This window comes from Rutilus rutilus, assembly GCF_951802725.1.
Source record: "Rutilus rutilus genome assembly, chromosome: 25".
NCBI lineage: Eukaryota > Metazoa > Chordata > Actinopteri > Cypriniformes > Leuciscidae > Rutilus > Rutilus rutilus.
In genome coordinates, this window is record NC_140229.1 from 18,113,586 (window position 1) to 18,136,008 (window position 22,423).

The 22,423-nt window shown below is 38.5% G+C and overlaps 2 protein-coding genes across 3 annotated transcripts in view; one reads left to right on the forward strand and one right to left on the reverse strand.

The window, feature by feature from the left end:
- Positions 1-16,275, forward strand: part of loxl2a (lysyl oxidase-like 2a) — a 28,593-nt gene extending 12,318 nt beyond the window's left edge. The window contains exons 4-14 of the mRNA XM_084401000.1: positions 1,417-1,625; positions 2,858-3,074; positions 6,083-6,266; positions 8,771-8,922; positions 9,024-9,191; positions 11,568-11,733; positions 12,629-12,869; positions 12,966-13,081; positions 13,414-13,550; positions 13,628-13,739; positions 15,561-16,275. Of these exons, the coding sequence (XP_084257126.1) occupies positions 1,417-1,625; positions 2,858-3,074; positions 6,083-6,266; positions 8,771-8,922; positions 9,024-9,191; positions 11,568-11,733; positions 12,629-12,869; positions 12,966-13,081; positions 13,414-13,550; positions 13,628-13,739; positions 15,561-15,625 (1,767 nt within the window). The 3' untranslated portion in view covers positions 15,626-16,275. The remainder of the gene's footprint in view (positions 1-1,416; positions 1,626-2,857; positions 3,075-6,082; positions 6,267-8,770; positions 8,923-9,023; positions 9,192-11,567; positions 11,734-12,628; positions 12,870-12,965; positions 13,082-13,413; positions 13,551-13,627; positions 13,740-15,560) is intronic.
- A 95-nt stretch (positions 16,276-16,370) lies between these two features.
- Positions 16,371-21,711, reverse strand: r3hcc1 (R3H domain and coiled-coil containing 1). 2 transcript variants are annotated; one of them, XM_084401001.1, is made up of 8 exons: positions 21,620-21,711; positions 21,081-21,249; positions 20,107-20,244; positions 19,589-20,030; positions 18,225-18,397; positions 18,072-18,142; positions 17,878-17,973; positions 16,371-17,110 (listed from the first exon to the last, which is right to left on the reverse strand). In XM_084401001.1, exons 4-8 carry the CDS (start codon positions 19,958-19,960, stop codon positions 17,010-17,012), a joined length of 813 nt encoding a protein of 270 aa, XP_084257127.1. In that variant the 5' UTR covers positions 19,961-20,030; positions 20,107-20,244; positions 21,081-21,249; positions 21,620-21,711; the 3' UTR covers positions 16,371-17,009. The 2 variants fall into 2 exon arrangements, with proteins under 2 accessions (XP_084257127.1, XP_084257128.1); XM_084401002.1 differs by having other exon boundaries at positions 21,610-21,711.
- Between the last annotated feature and the right edge of the window lie 712 nt (positions 21,712-22,423).

Here is a 22,423-nt window from a genome sequence, read left to right on the forward strand (position 1 = left end):
ACTCCTGCATGGCATTTTGACCGGTAGGACTACTACAGCTGGCGAAGGATTGCATATATATAGAGATTTATAAACATTCCAACTGTATTTTTTTAATCAGTATGTTGAAAAGAAAACAAATGTACCTGTGCTATTATCGTAGATCAACCTCTGAAATTTGACAAAGTCTGAGATTGATTAAGCAGGGCTTCTCTTTGATGTAAAAAATATGCTGTGGAAGGGTCTGGTTTATTTAGGCGGAGGTCACGCTATCGGGCGACTGGCGTGGACTCTTCCTCACATATGGCTGGATGACCCCGTCCCACACCCTCAGCTTCAACAGTCAGCTCTTTAGTTTCCTCCAGACTTCCAGTGCTTAAGAAAACAGGGATGTGTCTGACTTGAGAGCCCACTTCAACTCAACCCATTGGTCTGGCCTTTATATAGTAATATTTACATTTAACTCAGTTCTGCTCACTCTGCGTCTAGAGCATTTAGGTCCACGTGAGGCCGCCACATTCCTTTGGTTTTAGCCCGCTGGCCAACTTTCTCTCTCTCTTTTCTTTCATGCACACACATGCACATCAACACACGCTGAAATTAAATTAGAAGTAAATTATGTTTACCGTGGTCAGTTAAAACATCCTGTAACCACCTCCTTGTTAATACTACAACATTGCTGGTGGTTTTACACATCTAAAACATTCCTTTTAGGTGATATCACGGCAAACAGCCCTTGTGAGAACACGTGAGCTAGCAACAACACTGTAAAAAGTGATCAGATGACTTAAGTAAATAAACTTCATGCGTAATTGAAAAAAATAAGTTTTGTGGAATTGTCAAGTTCACATAACTTAATTTTTTCAATTACACATGACGTTTATTCACTTCATTTTGGCAACGGGTTTCCTCACTTTTTGTACAGTAAGTAAGTCAACTGATCACAGTGAAGGATGCTTTTGAATTATTATTTCTCCAAGCTATAACATTCCTGTAAATGAATGGATTGGATGACAGAATCATGTGTTACTGTAAAAAAAAGTTCATGAGGTTCAAACACAACCCCTAAAAATCTAGGTTAACCACCACAAGACTGGTTAAGAATGTTTTGAGGGCATTTCTGAAGTGACATTGAACTGATGTTTTAGGTCAAATTCCAACTTTGACCTTGTTTCAGGAACCATATCTGATCAGCCTTGTCAAATGTGAGTCATGATTTATCTGGCTCCTGCTTATCTGGCTCCTCAGATTTCACCCTGCAGGAGTGGAAGACACTCTTAAACAGTGACTAAAACATCTCCAAAACTCTCCCCAAGTGATCTACTGCTACTACTTGAGGAAGTGACCTGAATAAATATTTCATGTTGGCCATTCTGGGAATATTGTGGGAACTCTGCTAATGAACAATAAAGTTTTCTTTTGTTTCTTCCTCTTAAGACTCTTGAAGAACGGGTGGAAGAAATCCGTATAAGACCCATATCGTCTCACCTCAAGCGCATCCCAGTCACAGAAGGATATGTGGAACTGAAAGAACGGGGAAAATGGAGGCAGATCTGCGATGAGGAGTGGACCCCCTTTAACAGCCGAGTCGTCTGTGGAATGTACGGATTCCCTGGAGAGAAGAACTACAACAACAAAGTTTATAAGTAAGGAAAAGTCCCCACTGTTTTTGCTTTGTGTGAAAAATGGGCATGAGCCAAACATTAATTAGAGGACATAATGATAATTACTTTTCATCTCCCTGTGAAAAAAGATGAAAAGATTATTATGATAAAATGAAAAATTTGGAAAAAACAGACAAGAAAGAAGGCAAGCACACAATGTCAAAAACATTGCATGGAGAATTTAAGGTTTCCCCTAAAGTAATATTAACTTTGTAAAGTTTAAAGTTACCATGCAAACATGCAGCAAGAGTTATTTCGTCCTCGGATGTGTGTGAACGCCTCCGAAGTGAATCATGGCCAGATTGTTTCCCAACATAATTCTTGGCCGTTTCCCATCTAGCAGAGAACATTGTGTTTCCTCTGTAACTCTGTGAAGAACATTTAACTGTAAAACTCCATAAATTATAGGTGTGGTGTGTTCAAACCACATCTGTACACTAAAATACACTATTACATAAAAGTTTATAGCCAATGTCTGTTTCCAAAAATGGAGCATTCCAGGACATAAGCGTTCTGAATATGTTTTCATGGGTTTATTTCTAAACTAAACCATATACTAAAGAAAGTAATGCCTGGTGATATTTAAAGGTGAGGTATGTCTATGTTTGTTTGTTTTGGAATATTTCATAAAGATGCAGTGTTTAAGCCACTGGCAATGTGACCTCACTTTTCCTCAGTGGCAGTCCATGTATTTTAAGTCTAGGCCTACAATGTTATTCATGCCATTGATAAATCTATTTCGCAATGAATAAGACACCCTATGGACATCATAAATTGCATTGCCTTACATCACAGTCAACGTATAGAACCAAAAAGAATATTGACACTTCAGAAAAACAAAAAACAAAAGATTCTCACAAATTAAGCACTCTTGTGTTGAACCCAGAACGTGCTGTACTTATTAAATTAATATTTAATGGTTTCCTAATCTGGAGGAAAGGAAACCTGCAGGCTTCACAGCTTGTTTGAGTCTTGATTGTCTGATTTAGGATTTTCTCTGGACTGACGAATCATGGGAAGTGTCCTTGGGTTAGCACAACATTACTGCTACAGGCAATGTCTGATCACTATAATAATCATAACAGATGTTCCTCTGAATCATTGTTGTGACATCCTTCAAAACAAGAATGAATCACTGAAATATGTATAATACTCCATAATTTAATGATTCTTTTATAGCACAAGTGAGGTTTCTCTGTGGCTCTGTTTTACAGATCACTGTCCATGCGTAAAAGAAAGAACTACTGGGGTTTCTCTGTGAACTGCACAGGAAATGAAGCCCACCTGTCCAGCTGTAAACTGGGCAAACCCCTGGAGCCCAAGAGGAACGGCACTTGTGGACGTGGCCTGCCTGTGGTGGTCAGCTGTGTGCCTGGAAGGGCTTTTGCCCCCTCATCCTCCACTGGCTTCCGCAAGGCCTACAGACCAGAGGTTGGTAGTGTCAAATTTGCATTAACATCCTTATGATTTGAGAGGTTGTAGCTATTAGCACTAGCCTGGCAAGCCAGACCTACATCAAGATGTTGGGTCTGGGAACACACCATTGGCAGGGCTCAATCCGAGGGGCGGGAAAAACGGTTGTCTTTCAAATTCCCTCTGCACGCAATAGGATAGCGCTACAACCAACCAGAGCGTTTTCCCACCAGCGGAGCTAGTTGATAGATTAAACTTTTGCCGTATGTGATCGGCACAACTACGAACACATCTTCCTTTTTTAAGAATGACTTAAGTGCCGTTCTTTGTTATTTTCTCGAAGAAAAGCTTAACTCCAAGTCCTCCAGAGTCGCGGCCAAAGCCGATTCGAAAGACTGTTCGCCAGCAGCAGCCGCCATTCTTTGTTTTCAAGTAGCAGGGAACCGTCGCAACTCTGTCGTCATTATGTTAAGCCCGCCCCGCCTACTCTATACACGATGTGATTGGCCCGACTAGAGTTAGGTTTTTCCAGCTCGAAAGTCAACGGAGAGTTGCTAGACTACACTGGCTGCAAAATAAATTTTGCTGCCGCTAGGGTGCGTCTAGATTTCTAGGCTATATTAGCACTGCTTTGCGCCAAAAAAAGTAGTGACACTGGAAATCTACAGAATCTCCTACAAATCTACAGTGTCATCAACAATGGAAAAGTCATTTCTGATTGTCTTTCATAAGGCGTTTTGGTTTACATTGGGCTCACCAACTACTTGTTGATAAAAAAGCCATTATATATATTACAATTTTAAAGCATTTTTAAAATGTATCATTTAGCGATCTAGTGTTTTGAGTGGCTGTACCAACTAGCGCTGCTTTGCAACGTAATGAGTTATGCTGGAATAAAAATAGCTTTAATCTACACTGTCATCATTTATAAGATTGTGAAAAAAAACTCACGACTACTTGTTTGTACTAATAAACAAAATATTGTACTACTTTATAGTAGGCCTACTGTATATTACGGCCTTAGGCTTTGTAGAACATATACAGCCTGGAAAATAGTTAGTCAATAGCGTAGACTGTAAAAAAAGATGGACGACGCCCCTTCACTCTCTTCTATTGGTGAAAAGAGAAGCTGCCAAAGTCCTAATATGGTGCTGACATCTTTCGCAGGTTTGGGACCTGATTCTGCGCAGTAGTAACGCGGGACCTGCTTCTGCGCAGTAGTAAGCAGGAAGTAAAGCCGCGATATCAAGGTCCCGCACTCACTCCCGCAGAAACGGTTAATAAAAAATTTACTGTGTGAAATAAACAGTTATGGACATTAAAGTTGAAGCTCCAATCTCCTCCAAAAAAAGTCAGTTGGTGCCGTAGTGACTACTTCGTTTAGAGAAGCTGTCAATCACAGCTGTCAATCATGACGTCACATTCACGTTTTTATAGCATCAAATAACTAACTAAGACCAAACTTAATTAAAAAAACGAACACTTAAACTTAAATCAGCGTGATAAAAACTATCTAAAATGATGTATACATTTTTTATTTGAAGTATAATTTGATTGTTTGGTTTCCATTGCGTCCAATAGACTTCATGGGGAGGCGGGGTTTGTAACCTATACTGGGACCAGCCACCAGGGGGCGATCAAGACGCTTTGGCTTCACTTTTCAGCATTTGTGCGGCACGCTTGGTCAATAGCTATGTTTCCATCTACCTATTTTTATGTGCATTTAACTCAGATCTGCTCATTCTGCGTCTACTCTAGAGCATTTAGGTCCATGTGACGCCGCTGCCCAACTTTCTCTCTCTTTTCTTTCATGCACACACATGCACATCAACACATGCCAAAATTAAATTATAAGCCTCAGTCTTCCTCTTATGTTTACTGTGGTCAGTTGAAACATATCAATTGAGGCGGATAATTTTTTTATCTCATAAAAAAACATGCGCATAAACTATGATGGAAACACATTTACCGAATAAATTCCTCAATGAGCATCAAAAAAGTAATGTGACTGCACGACAGGACATCATACCTGGACTAGACCGATCTCGTTGCACAGCATCTGAAATGCTGTTTTGATCATTCTGAAATGCCTTAGCAAAGTCTGTTGTCAAAGTGGTTCGGTATAATTACATCCCATAACTGTCTTACACAACTTCGTTCCCAAACAGCAGGCATCCACCACCGAAAGCAACATGACACAACCAGGTTTATTGCGTTTCATCTGTACAAGTAATTTATACGAAAACCCACCGTGGCTTTGACGACAGAGTTGCGACGGTTCCCTGTTACTTGAAAACAAAGAATGGCGGCTGCTGCTGGCGAACAGCGGTCTTTCGAATCGGCTTTGGCTGCGACTCTGGAGGACTTGGAGTTATAAGCTTTTCTTCGAGAAAATAACAAAGAACGGCACTTAAGTCATTCTTAAAAAAGGAAGATGTGTTCATAGTTTTGCCGACCAGATACGGCAAAATTATCTTTGGACTGTCTTCCATCAGCTGTTTCCCGGTAGCATTGGGTTCAAAGACTATTTGTTTGTACTTTTGTGCACATGCAAATTTAATACATTTTCAAATTTTTTCTTCTGTCTGTCTATAGATGGTTGTATGTTGAACTCTAGTCTAGAGTTACACTTCCTCAGAAATGATTTGTGGTTGTGGAATGTTTAGCGAGTCTGTTTTTCTCATCTATTGGCCTCTTGCTCACATTTCTGGAAAGAATCGCTTCTTCTTCCAATATTTTCCTGTATATTATCATGTTCATTCAGCCTGGATGTCATAGAGACATTTGAAAAGTCATGTAGTACATTAAATCACGTTTCCTTTTGAATGAAAAGGAAATTACATAACATTCAAGCACGTCACCAGAGAGCTGAAGTGAGTGTGTTTATACTGGGGATGGGGAAAAAATTCAGGCTGAATCACCTGAATCAGATCCGTAGACGGACTGAGCTAGACTGAACAAACACTGGTCACTGAGGTTGTGTGGATTGATCACCCTGCTAATTTACTCCCTGTCTGATTTCCCAGCAACCCCTGGTTCGTCTGCGGGGAGGTGCGAATATCGGTGAAGGGCGAGTGGAGGTGCTGAAGAATGGTATTTGGGGAACGGTCTGTGACGATAACTGGAACCTGAGGGCCGCTACCATTGTGTGTCGAGAGCTGGGCTTCGGGAGCGCCAAGGAGGCTCTTACTGGAGCGAAGTTAGGGCAAGGTTAGTATGTCTTCTCTTGCACAATACATTATATCAGTGGTTCTAAAATGGTGGATCACGGGGAGGATTGGGAGTTGATGCTAAAACAACCAGATTTTAGATTCCGAAGAATTTCGAATCAAGAGTCTACTCCCTTAACGTTACTTTGATTTCCAAACTACTACATGTCCCAGGAGAGCCTTAAGAACTAGTAGAGGGAATTTTGATTCATTCCATTGTCTCGATTGATTCAGTTCACCAAAATGACTCAGATTCGTTCACTGATTCATTTGGTGTTTTTTTTTTTTACACCATTACCCTATTTCGCTTTTATGCTCATTCACTCAACAGATTCATTCAAAACCTGATTCGTTCAAATTTAAAATACAGAATGTATTCTTGGAATCTGCAATCTTCAAAAATTCGGAAAATCCGAATATAAATATAATGCTTATATAATATAATGCATGCAAAGCTTATATTTCACAACAGGCTATCAAAAATCTCTAATATCAAAATTTTGGAAAGAAAATAATGATGCAAACCCATTAAGCAGGAAGCAACTATCAGTCAGTCACACATTGTTATTTTCAAAACAACAGCATCTACGGCAGCCTCTGTCTCTGGCATTTACCAGAAAGTCATGGATCACCGCCCTTTACTAAAGTGTCTTTGATCAGACGCATGAGAGGCAGATGTGAACATTCTTTGGCCAGGAGACTCATGTATAATGTAACATCTGCTCTCCAACTGCATGTGCAGATAGCTGCTCCTCAGCTGATGTTTGTACAGGTCCTTAGTTGATTTTAAAATCCATTTCCAGTGAATTTGCTGAGAGATAACGTGAAATATTTACATGCGAGCTTGTACACTTTTATTTTATTCCTATGCATATGCAAACACTGTAATTATAGGGTTAGTTCACCCAAAAAATGAAAATTCTGTCATTAATTACTCACCCTCATGTCGTTCTAAACCCGTAAGACCTTCATTCGTCTTCGGAACACAAATGACGTTATTACCTCTTTCAAGGCCTAGAAAGGTAGTGAAGACATTGTTTAAAAAAGTCCATGTGTCCATGTCCAAAGCCGGCGTTCTGACGTAGATCCCAGAAGCGCTGCAGTGTGTTTACAACTATGCAGGAAACATCCAACAGGGACAATATAGTGATGTATGGCAAAAATAACATTGAGAACAGAATTTCAAGATGAGAACAATGCATTATTCTTTGTCAAAGAGAGATTTATTGAATAATGCAGCCTACAAATTGTCAATCTTCAAATTTACTTTAGCCTTCAACTTTGAAAACTACTTTAAAAAGGGTTCCCAAACTGTTTTGATTCTCGTTAAAATACATACTTCCCGATCAAAAGTCTTTGTGTGGTATTTTAAGGCTGCATTTAGTCATGTTTTCAGAAATTTACAGCGAAGTCAACAACTCTTTGCTTATTCTAGTCTAAACAAATACAAACCTTCTGCAGTTCTCCCAAAACATCCTCTTAAAATCCATTTATGCACAGTTATTACTGTCATCAGATGTGGTCAGCAGAGAACATCAGATAAACAAAATTGTTTGCTTCATCTAATGAAAAAAACAAACATGTTTCATGTGACTCCAATGAGTGGCATTTGGCAAGCTCCGCAAGGTGCTTTGAGCAAGTCAATTCACCCTAGGTTACTTCAAGAATTGATTTGCGTGAGTGCTATAAATTTGTGTATTAAATGTGCAATATATGTGTATCTGCTTGGTCCTGATTGGTCAGTAATTGCATCATTTAGTGGTCAAGTCTCAAGTCTAAAATGACTACCAAAAAAAAAAAAACAATGCTTAATAAAATAACAAAATATGCTTTTTGTTATCTGTGTTGTTATGGACTTTTTAAGCTAAAACTTTATAAAATTTTCCTTTTGACCTACAGGATATTTTACTATAGAAAATATCCTGTAAGTTTCAAAACTCAAAACTTCCTTGTTAGTCCAAAAACAGCTTTTATTGTAACCAAGCTCAGAGAAAGACTCATTGTGGAATGTGCCTGCAGATAGGTGAAAGACCGCCTTTGCAGAAGAAAATCATTGCATATTTGACATGGGGCCTACTGGCGTGTTAGTGAGATGACGAGGAGAGAACAAAGATGCAGGATCACTGGACTAAAAATAACATTAACTTCCAAAGATCCTAATGCTAGGAATGTGGTTATTTATTTTTAACTATGTGAATGTCTCAGTTGAGCATTATTTATATGTAAGTCAGTACATTTCACTGTGGATACTTTGAAAAATCAGTCGCAATTTCGGCGCAGGCTTTGCAAACAGACTTTTACGAAATGGACTCAACAGTAATCCGACAAAATGGAAGTCACTGAGTTAATTCTAATGTCTGATCTGTGACCAGTGATTTCTGATATGTAATGATTCATGTAGAGTCGGATGGTCTTGTCCCCTTAAGATAATCCACAGATAAGACAATACAATTATTTAAACTCAAATTTCCTGTCCATTAACACCCTATTTTATGTTTTCCTTAGGAATGGGTCCGGTCCACATGAACGAGGTGGAGTGCTCTGGATTTGAGAAATCTCTCACTGACTGCTACTTCAATAATGATGCGCTGGGCTGCAGTCATGAGGAAGACGCTGCTGTACGCTGCAATATACCTGCCATGGGTTTCCAGAAGAGGGTGAGGACTCTTAAACGTTTACTTCATTTTCCGTTAATGCTCTAACAATAGTTAGAAATTCATGAATCAGTAAAAGTGATGGATGCTTTTGACTACAACAGATACGTCTAAGCGGAGGAAGAAACCCCCTCGAGGGACGTGTGGAGGTTCTCGCTGAGAAGAACGGTTCTTTGGTTTGGGGAACCGTTTGTAGTGAAAACTGGGGGATTATAGAGGCCATGGTGGTCTGCAGACAGCTGGGATTAGGCTTCGCCAACCATGCTTTTCAGGTAAATCTACATCACTCTCAGACCAAGCAGGTTTCTGTTGGTCAACACTTCAAATCTGTGTGACAAACTTGAATCCATTGAATCCGTACACAAAATTCATGTCCACATTGGAGTACTATTAAATTTTCCATGAGAATTCATTGAATAAATGTGACCGCAACTTGAGAGTTTTCCACACTCCAACCTTCTCATGAAGGTCCACCTTCAATTGTGTTTAACCATCAATGTCCCCAAGGCATCGTTTGAGTCATCATGATAGTGTTCATAGCATATGGGACTATTTTGGAGTGTTCGATGTAGATGAAGAACTTTAATAAAGGCACACACCGTGGCACAGAGCCGGTGTGGCGTCCTCATTTCATCCAAAAGTTTTCTGGATGCCATAATCCTATTAAATCCTATTTATTTAAATCATAATTGAATGTGCATGTAAGATCACACAGACTTTCAAGAGCTGAAATGGCAAGACTGGAGACAGATCATTACCAGCCCAGTGACAAACTCATGGTGATTATAGGTCTGGAAACTATTATTGCATTAGAAACGGTATGGAAGGAATAGTTTGATGGGTGGTTTTATGAGTGGAAATTTGAAAACGCTTCTGCAGGCTAATGCCATGATTAAGAGTTATTATGATGATTGACTGAAATTTGCCACTAGCTGATGCATATGGCCGCATGTCAAGACATTATGGCCGTAATGGCTTCGACCTAGGGACACAAAGCATTTAAATCTAATGCAACTTATTATAGTTCTTAGAGTGTCTTGATAAGGCTAGCGTGAATTATCCATGCACGTTTATGCTCGTGTGGTGTTGATTTAACTGTTGCCCTGCTTAAAAATAAACACCTTAAACCAGCTTAAACATTTTGCTGGTCTTATTTAGTCTCCCAGCCCGGTCAGACAGTCTATTTGCTGGTTTTAAAGGGTTTTAGGCACATTTCAACTGGTCAGACTGAGAACCCATCTAAACTAGCTAAGACCAGCTTAAACAAGCTTAGGCAGGTTTCATTTTTTTCTTTTGTAGCTAAATGAAGCAGGCGACACTAAAGACATACAGTATAAGAATCCTGAAAAAAAAGTATGACAGTTTCCAAAAAATATTAAGCAGCACAATTTTCAGCATTTATAATAATAAGAAATGTTTATTGAGCATCAAATCAGCATATTAGAATGATTTCTGAAGGATCATGTGACACTGAAGACTGGAGTAATGATGCTGAAAATGCAGCTTTGACATCACAGGAGGAAATGACATTTTAAAATAACAGTTTTTTAATTTATAATAATATTTCACATTATTATTTTTGATCAGATAGATGCAGCTTTGGTGAGCATAAGAGACTTAAAAGCATAAGTTTGTACACTTTGACATGCTTTGGTCACGTTTTCAGACCTAAGCTCAAAAAGTACAAGATACAACTTCCAGATGTCTGAGTGGCCATTAAACATGATTTGTCTGACAGTCTGGACCGGTGGGTCTTTCCAGACAGCATGTGTGGAAGGTTTTCAACAATGCACATGGAAAGTCTGACAGAATGTGCCCACATTCCCCCTTGCCCACGTTGGGAGTCCTGTGGGCTTATCTATCAGAGGAGGTTGTGACTCAGCCCTGGTCAGCCTGAGACACAACACATGGAAAACAGAACATAACACTGGATGATTACTCATCACGAACATATGTTTGTGCAGTCATGAACACTGACAAAGACTTTCCCGACCTTGTGGGGTACGGGACTTCTTGTGTTTCAAACCTCTAACCTTATGCAACAAGCTCTAATGAAAAGCAATCTTGAGAGCAGATGCTCAGGAACATGCAGTCGATCTGTAAAACGTGACTGAACAGCCCTCGTGTGGTGAGAAGGTGTAATGACACCCAGATATCCATCTTCAATATTCAGTTTCAAAACATTAACGTTTCTTTCTGATGTCATTGAAAAACAAAACAATATCAAAAAAGCACCTTAAAGGTATTCTATGTGTTACATTACAGTTTTGTGTGAAGAACAGACTGAAAGTGCTTTCTTCCCAATTGTGACGTGTATCCGAGTGAAATGACTTCTCGAACGAGAAAAAATGTAGAGCGGGACTTGATTTTGTCCATGTGGAATTGATTGGATGGTCGGATGGTTGTGGTTTGCTATTGGTCTATCTCATGTGAGTGACAGGTTGATCCCGCCCTTGCACCAGGAAACACATCATCAGAGAAGAGAAGAGATGCCATTGCAAGAGTGAGAGGAAGTTATTGTGATTGAAGATTATGAGGACACATTCTTTCTATTTTTTATGTGATTTCATTGTGACTTTAAAATGAGAATGTTAATATATTGCGACTTGATTGTGTGACTGACTAATATTTATCACGTGTTTGTATAGGAGACGTGGTACTGGGCTGGAGATGCAAATGCAGACAATGTTGTGATGAGTGGGGTCAGATGCTCAGGAACTGAGATGAGTCTTCCTCAGTGTCTTCATCACGGCAAACACATCAACTGCCCGAAAGGAGGAGGACGCTTCGCCGCTGGGGTGTCCTGCTCTGATAGTGAGACAATCACCTCTTATTGATTATCATTCTCTTAAGAATAGTGATTTAACGCCGTCTGTGTCAAGCTTGATGTAATAGTAGACTAAAAAGCAGCTCCAAAAGTAATTGTAGTTTCCCACAATGCAATGCACTCCACTTAACCTTTCATTTCCACTGTGACAATTAACATCTTTCATTAACTCTTTCCCTGCCACAGTTGCCAGCCACCACCAGCATTTTTGATAATATAAAAAAATATATATCATGGCCTCCAGAATATTTAGTTTTATGAATATCTGAACATATATCAAAAGAAAGAACAGAGTTTCTGCTTCTTCTCCTGTGTTTTGATCCGGAGATTATGCACTCTTTCAGTAGATGTGTAATAGCGTCGCCCCCTACCGTATAACAGTGAAAACACAGAAAGCCAAAAAATTCCGTCAATGGCGGGGAAGTGTTGTTCTCATAAATGATAGAAAATTGCAAAATTTTGGGGTTGGTAAGATTTTTTTTAATGAAATTAATACTTTTATTCATCAAAGATGCATTACATTGATCAAAAGTGACATTAAAAACATTTATGATGTTACAAACGATTTCTATTTCCAATAAATACTGTTCTTCTGAACTTTCTAGTATTTCAAGAATAATCAAATAAATGCAGTCTTGGTATGAGCATAAAAGACTTTCAAAAATAATGTACTACTGTGCCATATGTAGTAAGCAGTATGCTAGTGTTCCATTCTGAACATGGCTAAACAGCTTTAATATGACACCTAAACAACTTATATTTTGTGAAACTAAACATAAGATGGTAGATCTTCAGGACCAACTAAGCCCATTTGACCTGATTGTCTAGACTGATATGCATGTGGAATTTGCTCTGTCTGACCTCTGATCTCATCGCTCACAGCGGCTCCTGACCTGGTTCTAAATGCTCAGCTGGTGGAGCAGACCACCTATCTGGAGGACCGGCCCATGTACGCTCTAGAGTGCGCCCTAGAGGAGAACTGCCTGTCCAGCACAGCGAAAAAGAACGACCACGGCGCCTACCGCCGCCTGCTCCGCTTCTCCTCCCAGATCCACAACGTCGGCCAAGCTGACTTCAGACCCAAAATGGGTTACCATGCCTGGACCTGGCACGAGTGTCACAGGCAAGACCATAAACACCTTAAAGACTTCAACACGTGATGCCAATATGGCGACGTTTAAAACTTCTAATCGTTGTTTTGTTGTGTCTCTGTGTTCAGGCATTATCACAGCATGGAGGTTTTTACACATTATGACCTGCTGAGTCTGAACGGCACCAAGGTGGCGGAGGGTCACAAGGCCAGTTTCTGTCTAGAGGACACTCAATGTGACGAAGGTGAGAACTTCTTACGAGATGGTCCAATAGCGCTAAAGTTACTCAACACTAGTACAAAGGTGTGTATTACTAATATTACGGTAATTACGAGATTCTGACTTGTAAAAAGCGTTCACGTCCTCGTAGATCTCGTAATTACAACTTATAAACTCTGAATTTTCTGAGAGTTCTGACTTGTACCACATGACCGCTGCAGATTGATAGTGTTGTAATAGAAAAACTTCATTCTGAGTCCCAGACAGCAACATAGTGTCGGCCCAGATCCGGCCGATATATCCGGATAGTGTCGTTATTCAGCTCGAAGATCTAATTGGTTGTTTTCTTTGATTCAGGTATTCAGAAACGGTATCTTTGTGCCAACTTTGGCGAACAGGGCATCACTGTTGGCTGCTGGGACACCTACAGACATGACATTGATTGTCAGTGGATCGATGTCACAGATGTGAAACCAGGAGACTATATTTTGCAGGTACCTTTTTAACTGAAGTGAACTAAAAGTAAAAAGCAGGAATTTTTTTTTTATACTAACATGACTCTGTCACACAGGTCGTAATCAATCCTAACTATGATGTAGCCGAATCGGATTATACCAACAATGTCATGAAGTGCAAGTGCCGCTATGATGGATACAGGATATGGACGTACAACTGTCATATAGGTGAGATGGTTAGAAAAATACTGTATTGAATGTCTGCCAGGACAATTTAACTGTTTCCCCACCATTGACGGAATTTTTCCGGTGTCCGTGTTTTCGCTGTTATACAGTAGGGGGCGCTATGACACATCTTCTGAAAGGGTACTGAATCTTTTTTTAAAGGGGTCATATAATGCCATTTTTGTACAAGCTAATATGATTCTTTAGGGTCTAAATTAAAAGTTTGTAATATACTTTAATTAAAAATTCTCATTAGTATTGTAAGAAAACACTAATTTTACCTGGTCAAAAACAGCTCTGTTTTCAGCACGCCGTTTCAGTGCATGTGTCTTTAAAAGATAATGAGCTTTGCTCACCCCGCCCCTCTGTTCTGTGGGTACACCGTATTAGACATTCTCTGACCGTATCTAACACAATAACCACGTGTTATTCGTTATAAACGTGGGATTATGAATTATATTGAGAACGTCGTACATAGAAAACATGCCGTAATGTACCTGAGTGTAAACCTTAGACGCATTCATCGTGAAGCCTGCAGCAAGGTTTGCAAATTTCGCAAAGATTAATATAAATACTAATATAAAGGTTAATAAAACATTACACTCACATCTTCTGGAGGTTCAGCAGGAACACGTTGGTACCGATCCGTTTTTTCTCGTTTGTGAAGCTGTCTGGTGTGAAATGATTTGCGCAAACATGAAAGCACAGACGATCTTGGGGAATCCCCATGAGGGAATCCCCGCGTCAATCCTTTGGGCATATTGCTTCAAAAACAAAACTCAGCCACTGCTTCTTCAATGGCTCGGATTTAGGAACATCCAAATGACTGCTGTGTTCCTTATTACATCTAAGAACAGAACACCACAATCGCTTAGACGCCATTCTACTCCAGCATATCAACAATGGCGGACTACTATGATGACGGCTGTCACAGCTTGCTCAGGGCGGGTCTTGTGTTGAAACACGGCTGTCAATCACAATAGCGGGAGGGGCGTACGATCTTATGACGTCACAATATCGAACGGCTTGATTTCAGAGATGGTCAAACATATAAGGAGATTAAAACAAAACCACTGGATGGATTTTTATCATGATAGGATGGTTGTGTACAGGCACTGCCAACAGACATTTCAGTGCAATCAACTTGTAAAAGTGCATGTACCATTATATGACCCCTTTAATGAAACCTACCCACATTCAAGTGTTGATAAAAAAAGATGCACAAAGCTAAAATAAAATAAGACACACAACAATCATACAACAAACGTATTCTGGGGGCCATGTAAATTTTGTGAAAATGGTCAAAATGGTGGTAGCTGGCAACTTTTTTTAATAAAAGCTGATTGGGAAAGAGTTAAAAGACGTTACCAGTAGTGACGGGCACTTTCGAACCAGTAACTAATGCAGTTTGAGTCAAGGCTTCGTTACATCACCACTGTTTCGACTTTGCCGCTAGAGTAAGATGATCTCTGTGAACCCATAAACAGTGTCTGTATGGTTTTAACCTGATCTCGGATCAGTTTTATCTCTTATTATCTCTTATATAAGTCTCTTATTGGCCTGTTTAGCCAAGCCCTCCATAAAACAAGCAAAACATGCCATGCAAATGAATAAAAGAACACATATTATACAGAATATTCCTATTAAATGGTATTAGATTATTTGTTAATTGCATTTAATATATTACACTTTCAATAAAACATTTGCATTTGGTTTGTATAAGTGTTTTTATGCATGTTTGGGCTGAGTTTTTGTTGCATTTACACTCGAAACAGTGAATTAATTTGCGAAGTGAATAATAATACCAGCTCTACCACTTTCCAGGTGGCTCGCGGAGTTCAGACATGGACGAATACCCTGGAATGAGCAACCAGTTGCACCTCAGATAGGAGACAGTGAGGAACGACAAAGGCTCTCAGTGGAGGATGCTGCAGGCTGTCAAATATGACTGACCACTAGAGACTCCAGCACTTCAATAGGCAGAGACCGCTGCTCTGTAACCCACCTCCAAATATAGACGCAGTCGCTAGGTTGAAGTACAGCTCACGTCCTTTCACGACCCTCGCTATATCAAGCTTGCTTTGTACAGAAACTATTTAAATTCTTTAAATGTACTGTACTTGTTGCATTTCTGTGTTTAAAATGCTAGTTAATTGTTGTAGCGGCTACAAACTCGTGCTTTAATGTTCAAACTTGGATCTTCCATAGCGTTTCGATTCTTTCTGCATTACAACTTAAGGGATCGCAAAGTCTGCAGTTTCACGAACCAAACGCCACTTGCGGCTGTCAGACTCTTTTGTGGTTAATTCATCAAGCATGTCAAGTAATTTATTGTGTTCAGTCAGGGATTATATTTTGTGTATGCAATGTGAAACTGTAAGAATTTGTTGCAAATTTGTGAAGCATCTACCCTCCGTTCTACGAGGGTACTTATGACCAGTTCAATGGTTTCCAAATATACTGTGTGTTTACGACTGAACAACACATTTGGTCAAACCATTGCATTGTTTTCTATAATTAAAGCAATTCATGTTTGTTACTTGGAGGATGGTGTTTTTTTATGTTAACCATACAACCCATGTATTTTCAGTGCTAAAATATGTGGAAACAATTAAAGACTTGACACCAATCAAAAACCGCAACAACAAACATTTAATCAATATGTAAAAAACAGGTTGAAGTATCAAATGATTTTAAAACATCATAATGCAGAAAAAATTTTCAACTTAGACAAGACAAATATAGTAACTGTAGAAACAAAATAACATGTAAAAACAGAATTATTGATACACAGCATGAATTTCTAATGATAACTTGTCTGTTTGGATGTTATTTAATCATTAGATTCAATATTTTCAGGAAATCCAATCAAAACGCACTGATAATTATCCTCTGTCACATTCAACTCACCCTAAACAGCAACAGCGTTTCACTACTTGCTTCAAAATGAGCAAAAGAGCCTATTGGTAATTAAAACACGATTTAAACTGGGAAAAAAATGATATATTTGTTAAGTCTGGACTTTATGCTAAAAGATGCCAGACTTGTTAGTATGAAGAAACAGAGCAAGAGAAAGCAAACAAGGCTGTTTCCTGCAAAAAAAAAAAAAAAAAAAAAAGTAATTTGGGGAAAAACACTCAGGAAAATAATCAAATGATCATTGAACTATTTCCCTAAAATAGTAGAGAACTCAAAAAAATAAATAAACAAAACTGGAAACTTGGGAGACAACATATTTCATGTGTTTTCATGGGCTGCTAAAATAAAGCGAGGTCATTTCTTCAAGCTTCTGCTCAACCCCAGCGCTCTGGTCACCATCCTGCGAGCCACCTCTGTGTCCGTGCGGGGCCTTTCCTTCACCGGCTGAACGAACTCTAAGGGGACACAACATCATCATACTTGATAATAATATACTCATTTTAATCATGCTCATTATGCAGATCAGTGTCACGATGTTTGTATCTATTAATTTAAAAATACATACACGTTCAAAAAAAGCACAAGTGACATCTTTTATGATGAGCTTATTTTTTTATTTCCCAATTCAAATTTATACAGTTTTTTTTTTTGTACCATGAAATGTCAGTCTGATGCAACTCATTTAAAAAAAGAAAATTCATCAGAAAATCCTGAAAAAAAAAAAAAAATGTATCACGGTTTTCCCCAAAATATTATGCTGTATTCAACATTGATAATAATCAGAAATGCTTCTTGAGCTGCAAATCGTCATATTAACCTGATTTCTGAAGGATCATGTGACACTGAAGACTGGAGAAATGATGCTGAAAATTCAGCTTTGACATCGCGGGAATAAATTACATTTTAACATACTGTATATAAAAAAATATAAAAAATGAAATATGAAAACAGTAATATTTCAAACATTACTGTTGATTTGTATTTTTGATTAAATAAATACTTGGTCTTGGTGAGCATAAGAGACTTTCAAACCAATTGAACAAATCATACCGACCCCAAACCTTTGAACAATTTTGTGTTTCACCACTTAAAATTTAAATTTCTTGAAAAAAGTACAAAGATTTTTTGTTTGTTTTTCTTGATCATGGACACACTAATGTCTTCGAATATAAAAATCACCATATTTCTGATAGCCGTTTATTTGGTGGCTTATCTTTCATACCTGCTCGTCTGGCTGCTTTCCACTTCGCTTTCTGGCTCCCCTCTTGCAGCACGCGGGTTTTCAGTATCGGATGCTTAAGAGAGAGTGCCTGTGTGGCTGAAAAGAACCAAAAACGTGTCACTCAAACATAACAATATAAAGGATGATAATTCTTGACACATGAATGGAAAAAATACTGCCGAATGAAACAATACCTGCCGACTGACTTGAAAATATACCGAGAGCATGAGTGTTATCCACCCACTTGATCTTCATCCCTCCTTCACTGGAAACAGAAGTAGACCAGTGTCACATTTATGGATTTGTATTACTATTATTTCTCTCACATTATAAGGGTGACATATCACCTATAATCAGCAAAGGCATCAAGAAGGTCGTCCGTTTTAAAAAAGGGAGGGAAGTTGTAGATCTCAATGACGTGGCCGAACTCCTCTGGATCAAGCCAGATGTTTGTATAGGCGGGGAAATCATTGCAGGTGTTCAGTATGGTGATGTCCTCGTATTTGAGTTTGGCTTTGATCTGACCAAGACAGAATGAATGACAATATGTGTGAAAACAAACAGAATAAAGATGATGGTAATTACGGAAGGAGATGCATTGGGTCTTTATGCAAATAACAAACCTCAAAGGGCCTGTTTACACCTGGTCACGTCATGTGTTGTTACTGATCGGATAGTTATCTGATTTGTTAAAACGGTTCCATTTACTCTTGGCCACATAAATGGGTCTCCGCAAAACGAATATGAATCCAATCTTCAATTCCCGCGCTAAATGCAAATTTAACAGAGTTCACGTCAATGTAAGAAACAGATATGAGCTGGATTTCAGACCGCAATAGGAGAGAAAGCTGCATCATATCTGTTCGCAATGCGTGTTGCAGTAGTGCTGTCATATCTGGCTAACGGGAGCTCTATAACACTCTCACATAATTAAATATAGATTTTTTTTATTATTATTTTGGGAAAAGTAATGTTTACATACAGTACCGGTCAAAAGTTTGTTCAAATGGTTTTGAAAAAAGTATTTTATGCTCATTAAGCCTGCATTTATTTGATTAAAAAAAATACAGAAAAAAACTGTAATATTGTGAAATATTATTACAATTAAAAATAATTGTTTTCTATTTGAATATACTTTAAAATATTATTTATTTATGTGATGCAAAGCTGAATTATCATCAGCCAGTCTTCAGTGACACATGATCCTTCAGAAATCATTCTAATATGCTGATTTATTATCAATGTTGGAAACAGTTGTGCTGCTTAATGTTTTTTTTATAACCTGGATTCAGGATTCTTTGATGAAATAAAGAAGAACAGAATTTGTTTAAAATATATTACTATATATACACTAAAATATACACTACCGTTCAAAAGTTTGGGGTCAGTCATTATTTTATTTTTTGTTTGTTTGAAAAAATGTATACTTTTCTTCAGCAAGGATGTGTTAAATTGATAAAAACTGATAATAAAGATTTATATTGTAAGAAAAGATTTCTATTTTGAACTTTTTAACTCGTTTACACTTGTCCAGTTTGAAGTGGTTTGATGGATATACAGTAGGGCCGATTTACACCTGATCGCATTGACATTAGAATGGGGCTAACAAATTCATGCAAGTACGCACACGTTGTGAATTAGGTGGACGTTTTTCATGAGAATTTGTGCATTTAAATATAATCCAAGCAAGTATTAGTGTACGAGACAATACCTCAGAGAGCAAACTTTCATCAAAGTGCTGTAGCTGGAGTGTCTCATCAGTGGGAAGGCCTGTGTTTTTGGCACAATATTCATCTGCTTGGTCATCTAATGTTAAAGACGTGAAGAAAGACACAGTCTGGTCCCAGGCTGGAGGCCACGGGGAAGGCCCGGACCTTGAAAGCTGCACAAACTGCTGATCGGCCAGTGATTGGTCAGTGCTGTCCACCTTTGTCTCCTGATTGGATGCAGGAGCTTCCTTAGGCACGCCAGAGCTAGAATCCTCAGATGATTCCTCCAGATTCAGATTATGTCTCCTAGCGACTGGAACATAAATAGCCTTTTCTGGCCGTCTGGCTCTTCTTCTGTTGCACTCGTCCTCCATTTCCCTGCCCCGACCGCGTGCTCGTTCATGGAAACTGCTCTCCGTATGTCTAAGATCCTCTTCTGGCAATCTGTCAGACGCACCACAATGATGAGACACCAAATCTCTGTGAGCACGTCACGTGACATTAGGTCTGGCAGCTTTACCTGAGGTCGGAATAGCACACTACGACTCTGCGGGCGCAGCCCTCACCCACAGAAAAGGTGCTGAGGTCGGGGAGATCGCCTGTGGTTTGGTGAATCAGGAAGCGAAGTCGGCTCGGGATAGGCGGGAAGAGTAGAACACTACAATTGGAAAACATTAAAAGACAACAATATGGCAGATGTCTGTCTATCTACCTATATATATATCGATCGATAGATAAGACAGACAGATAGATATACAAAGTACTCTAATCATTACACAATGATAAAATGTGTAGCCCATTTGAATTACATAGAAAATTTACTAACATACAACGCTCAATCAATCAACTAAAACAGCCACACAAACTAAGACTGATGAGAAAAAAGGGAGACATGCACAAACATAAATTAGAAGGCTTATTAAAATACTCATGACCACCCTTACAAGAATTAATAACATTTTATTTTAGTAACATGTTGTAGTTACTTTTCATAGAAAGTACTAGGCCTATAGGTTGTACATTGGCCTAAAAGCATGGTATCTGTTATCTTATCTGTTAACAAATGCCACAATTACAAGAATTATTATTAATAATAGGGCAAGTACACATCTAGAGCTTTAAAGTATGGACCGTCATGAATTATGGACCAAGCTAGCTAGTAAATCAAGCTAGTTAATTTATGTGCAAAATGAGTTCTGTTCTAAAGACGATTGATATTAAGAAAAACCTGGCTTTCTGGCATACAAAAAAACTACATAAATCATTAAGATCCTGGTGAAACGAAAACAATATCTGTAAAAGCATTTTCAACAGAAGAAAATATTAAGTTTAAAAAACTGTAGTAATCAACTTGTGCACGTGTGGGTTATAGGCATGCTAGCGCAATAATAAAATCTCACAAGGGAAAATGTCCCAGGACCCTGCTAAAACGACCAGATTTCCTAATAGTGTTGGTGAATATCATCCCCTTCTTCAGATGTGTGATGAAGTTACCTTTTCAGCTCATTTTTCTGCTGGAATGCGTCCAGCTCCTCACGGACTGTATGGATAAACGCAGTCTCTTGTTTGGGGAGGAAACAGCCACTGACGCAAGGAAGAGCCAGGGTGCTGGAGGACGATCTCTATCCCGAGACTAGATGCTTTCAGTCCGGATTTCATTACACTTAAGAAAAAAGAAACATATTAAAGAGCGGATCAGTAACGTACAAGTCAAACATCATGTCACGGTATACGGTCGCTTGTGTTCGTTGAGTCAAACTAAAGAGATAATGAATACACCTACAACTGTACAAACCAAACCTAAAATTAATGCACTTTAAACGTTATTTTATTGCTGCTGGCTCAAGTATACGTCAAATACAAAAAAAACTAAGTGTATTAGGGAAAGAGAATGATACAAAACATCTGCTCGTGAATCTAACCGCGAAATTAAACTCATTTAAACATTAGCAACTAGCTTAGCACACCAATCTCATTCAATGACATTATACACGTTTCAAGACAACAAATAAAAGTATGCCACCCTTTAAGACCTTTAAACACTATTAAATCCCAGTTAAAAACGACATCTCAGGACAGCCAAAAAGTAACACCACTGAATTTAACTGACACCTCTGACGTCATTAAGATGTTCGGTGTGAAGGCTAATCGTCCCCTCTAGCGGTCAGGGGTGCAAACACAATGGAGTTACTTTTTAAGTTACTAAGAAATCAATTCTTTTTTTAAATGAAATATTGCAGTATTATTTTAGATGATTTATTAAGTTCATGCGGACTCGTAATCTTTAAAGAAAATAATATCTTCCCTAATGACGTGTTTACTGGCGTGAGGGCGGGGCAACCTTTCACTCACATGACATCACAGCAATAGCAAATCACAACCATCCAATCAATTCTCCATGGACAAAATCAAGTCCCGCTTAAGACTTTTTCTTGTTTTTTATTTTTATTTTATTTTATTTTTTTAACTGAGAACATTATATAATCAAAGAAGGAAGCAGTCACAGTAAAGAGCAAATAAAAAGAAAAAAAGGTTCAAAACAGGGGTATATAACTAATCAGAATAGATAACATATCAAAGGAAGAGATTAAAAGACTTACATGTTTCAGTTGTTTTTAAAGCCTTCTTGTTACATGAAATTTAGATAATTTTGCTAATTAATAATTAAATGATCATTATTATTTTTTTCAATCACCAATAAATTTGGGGGTTTCAGGGTTTTTTTTAACCAAAATTTGTATAAAGATAATTCTCAACTATGTTATGAAAGATATAACGGAATGAATTGATACACCATTTTACTTTATGCAATATGTGGGTAAAATGGACAGAAATGA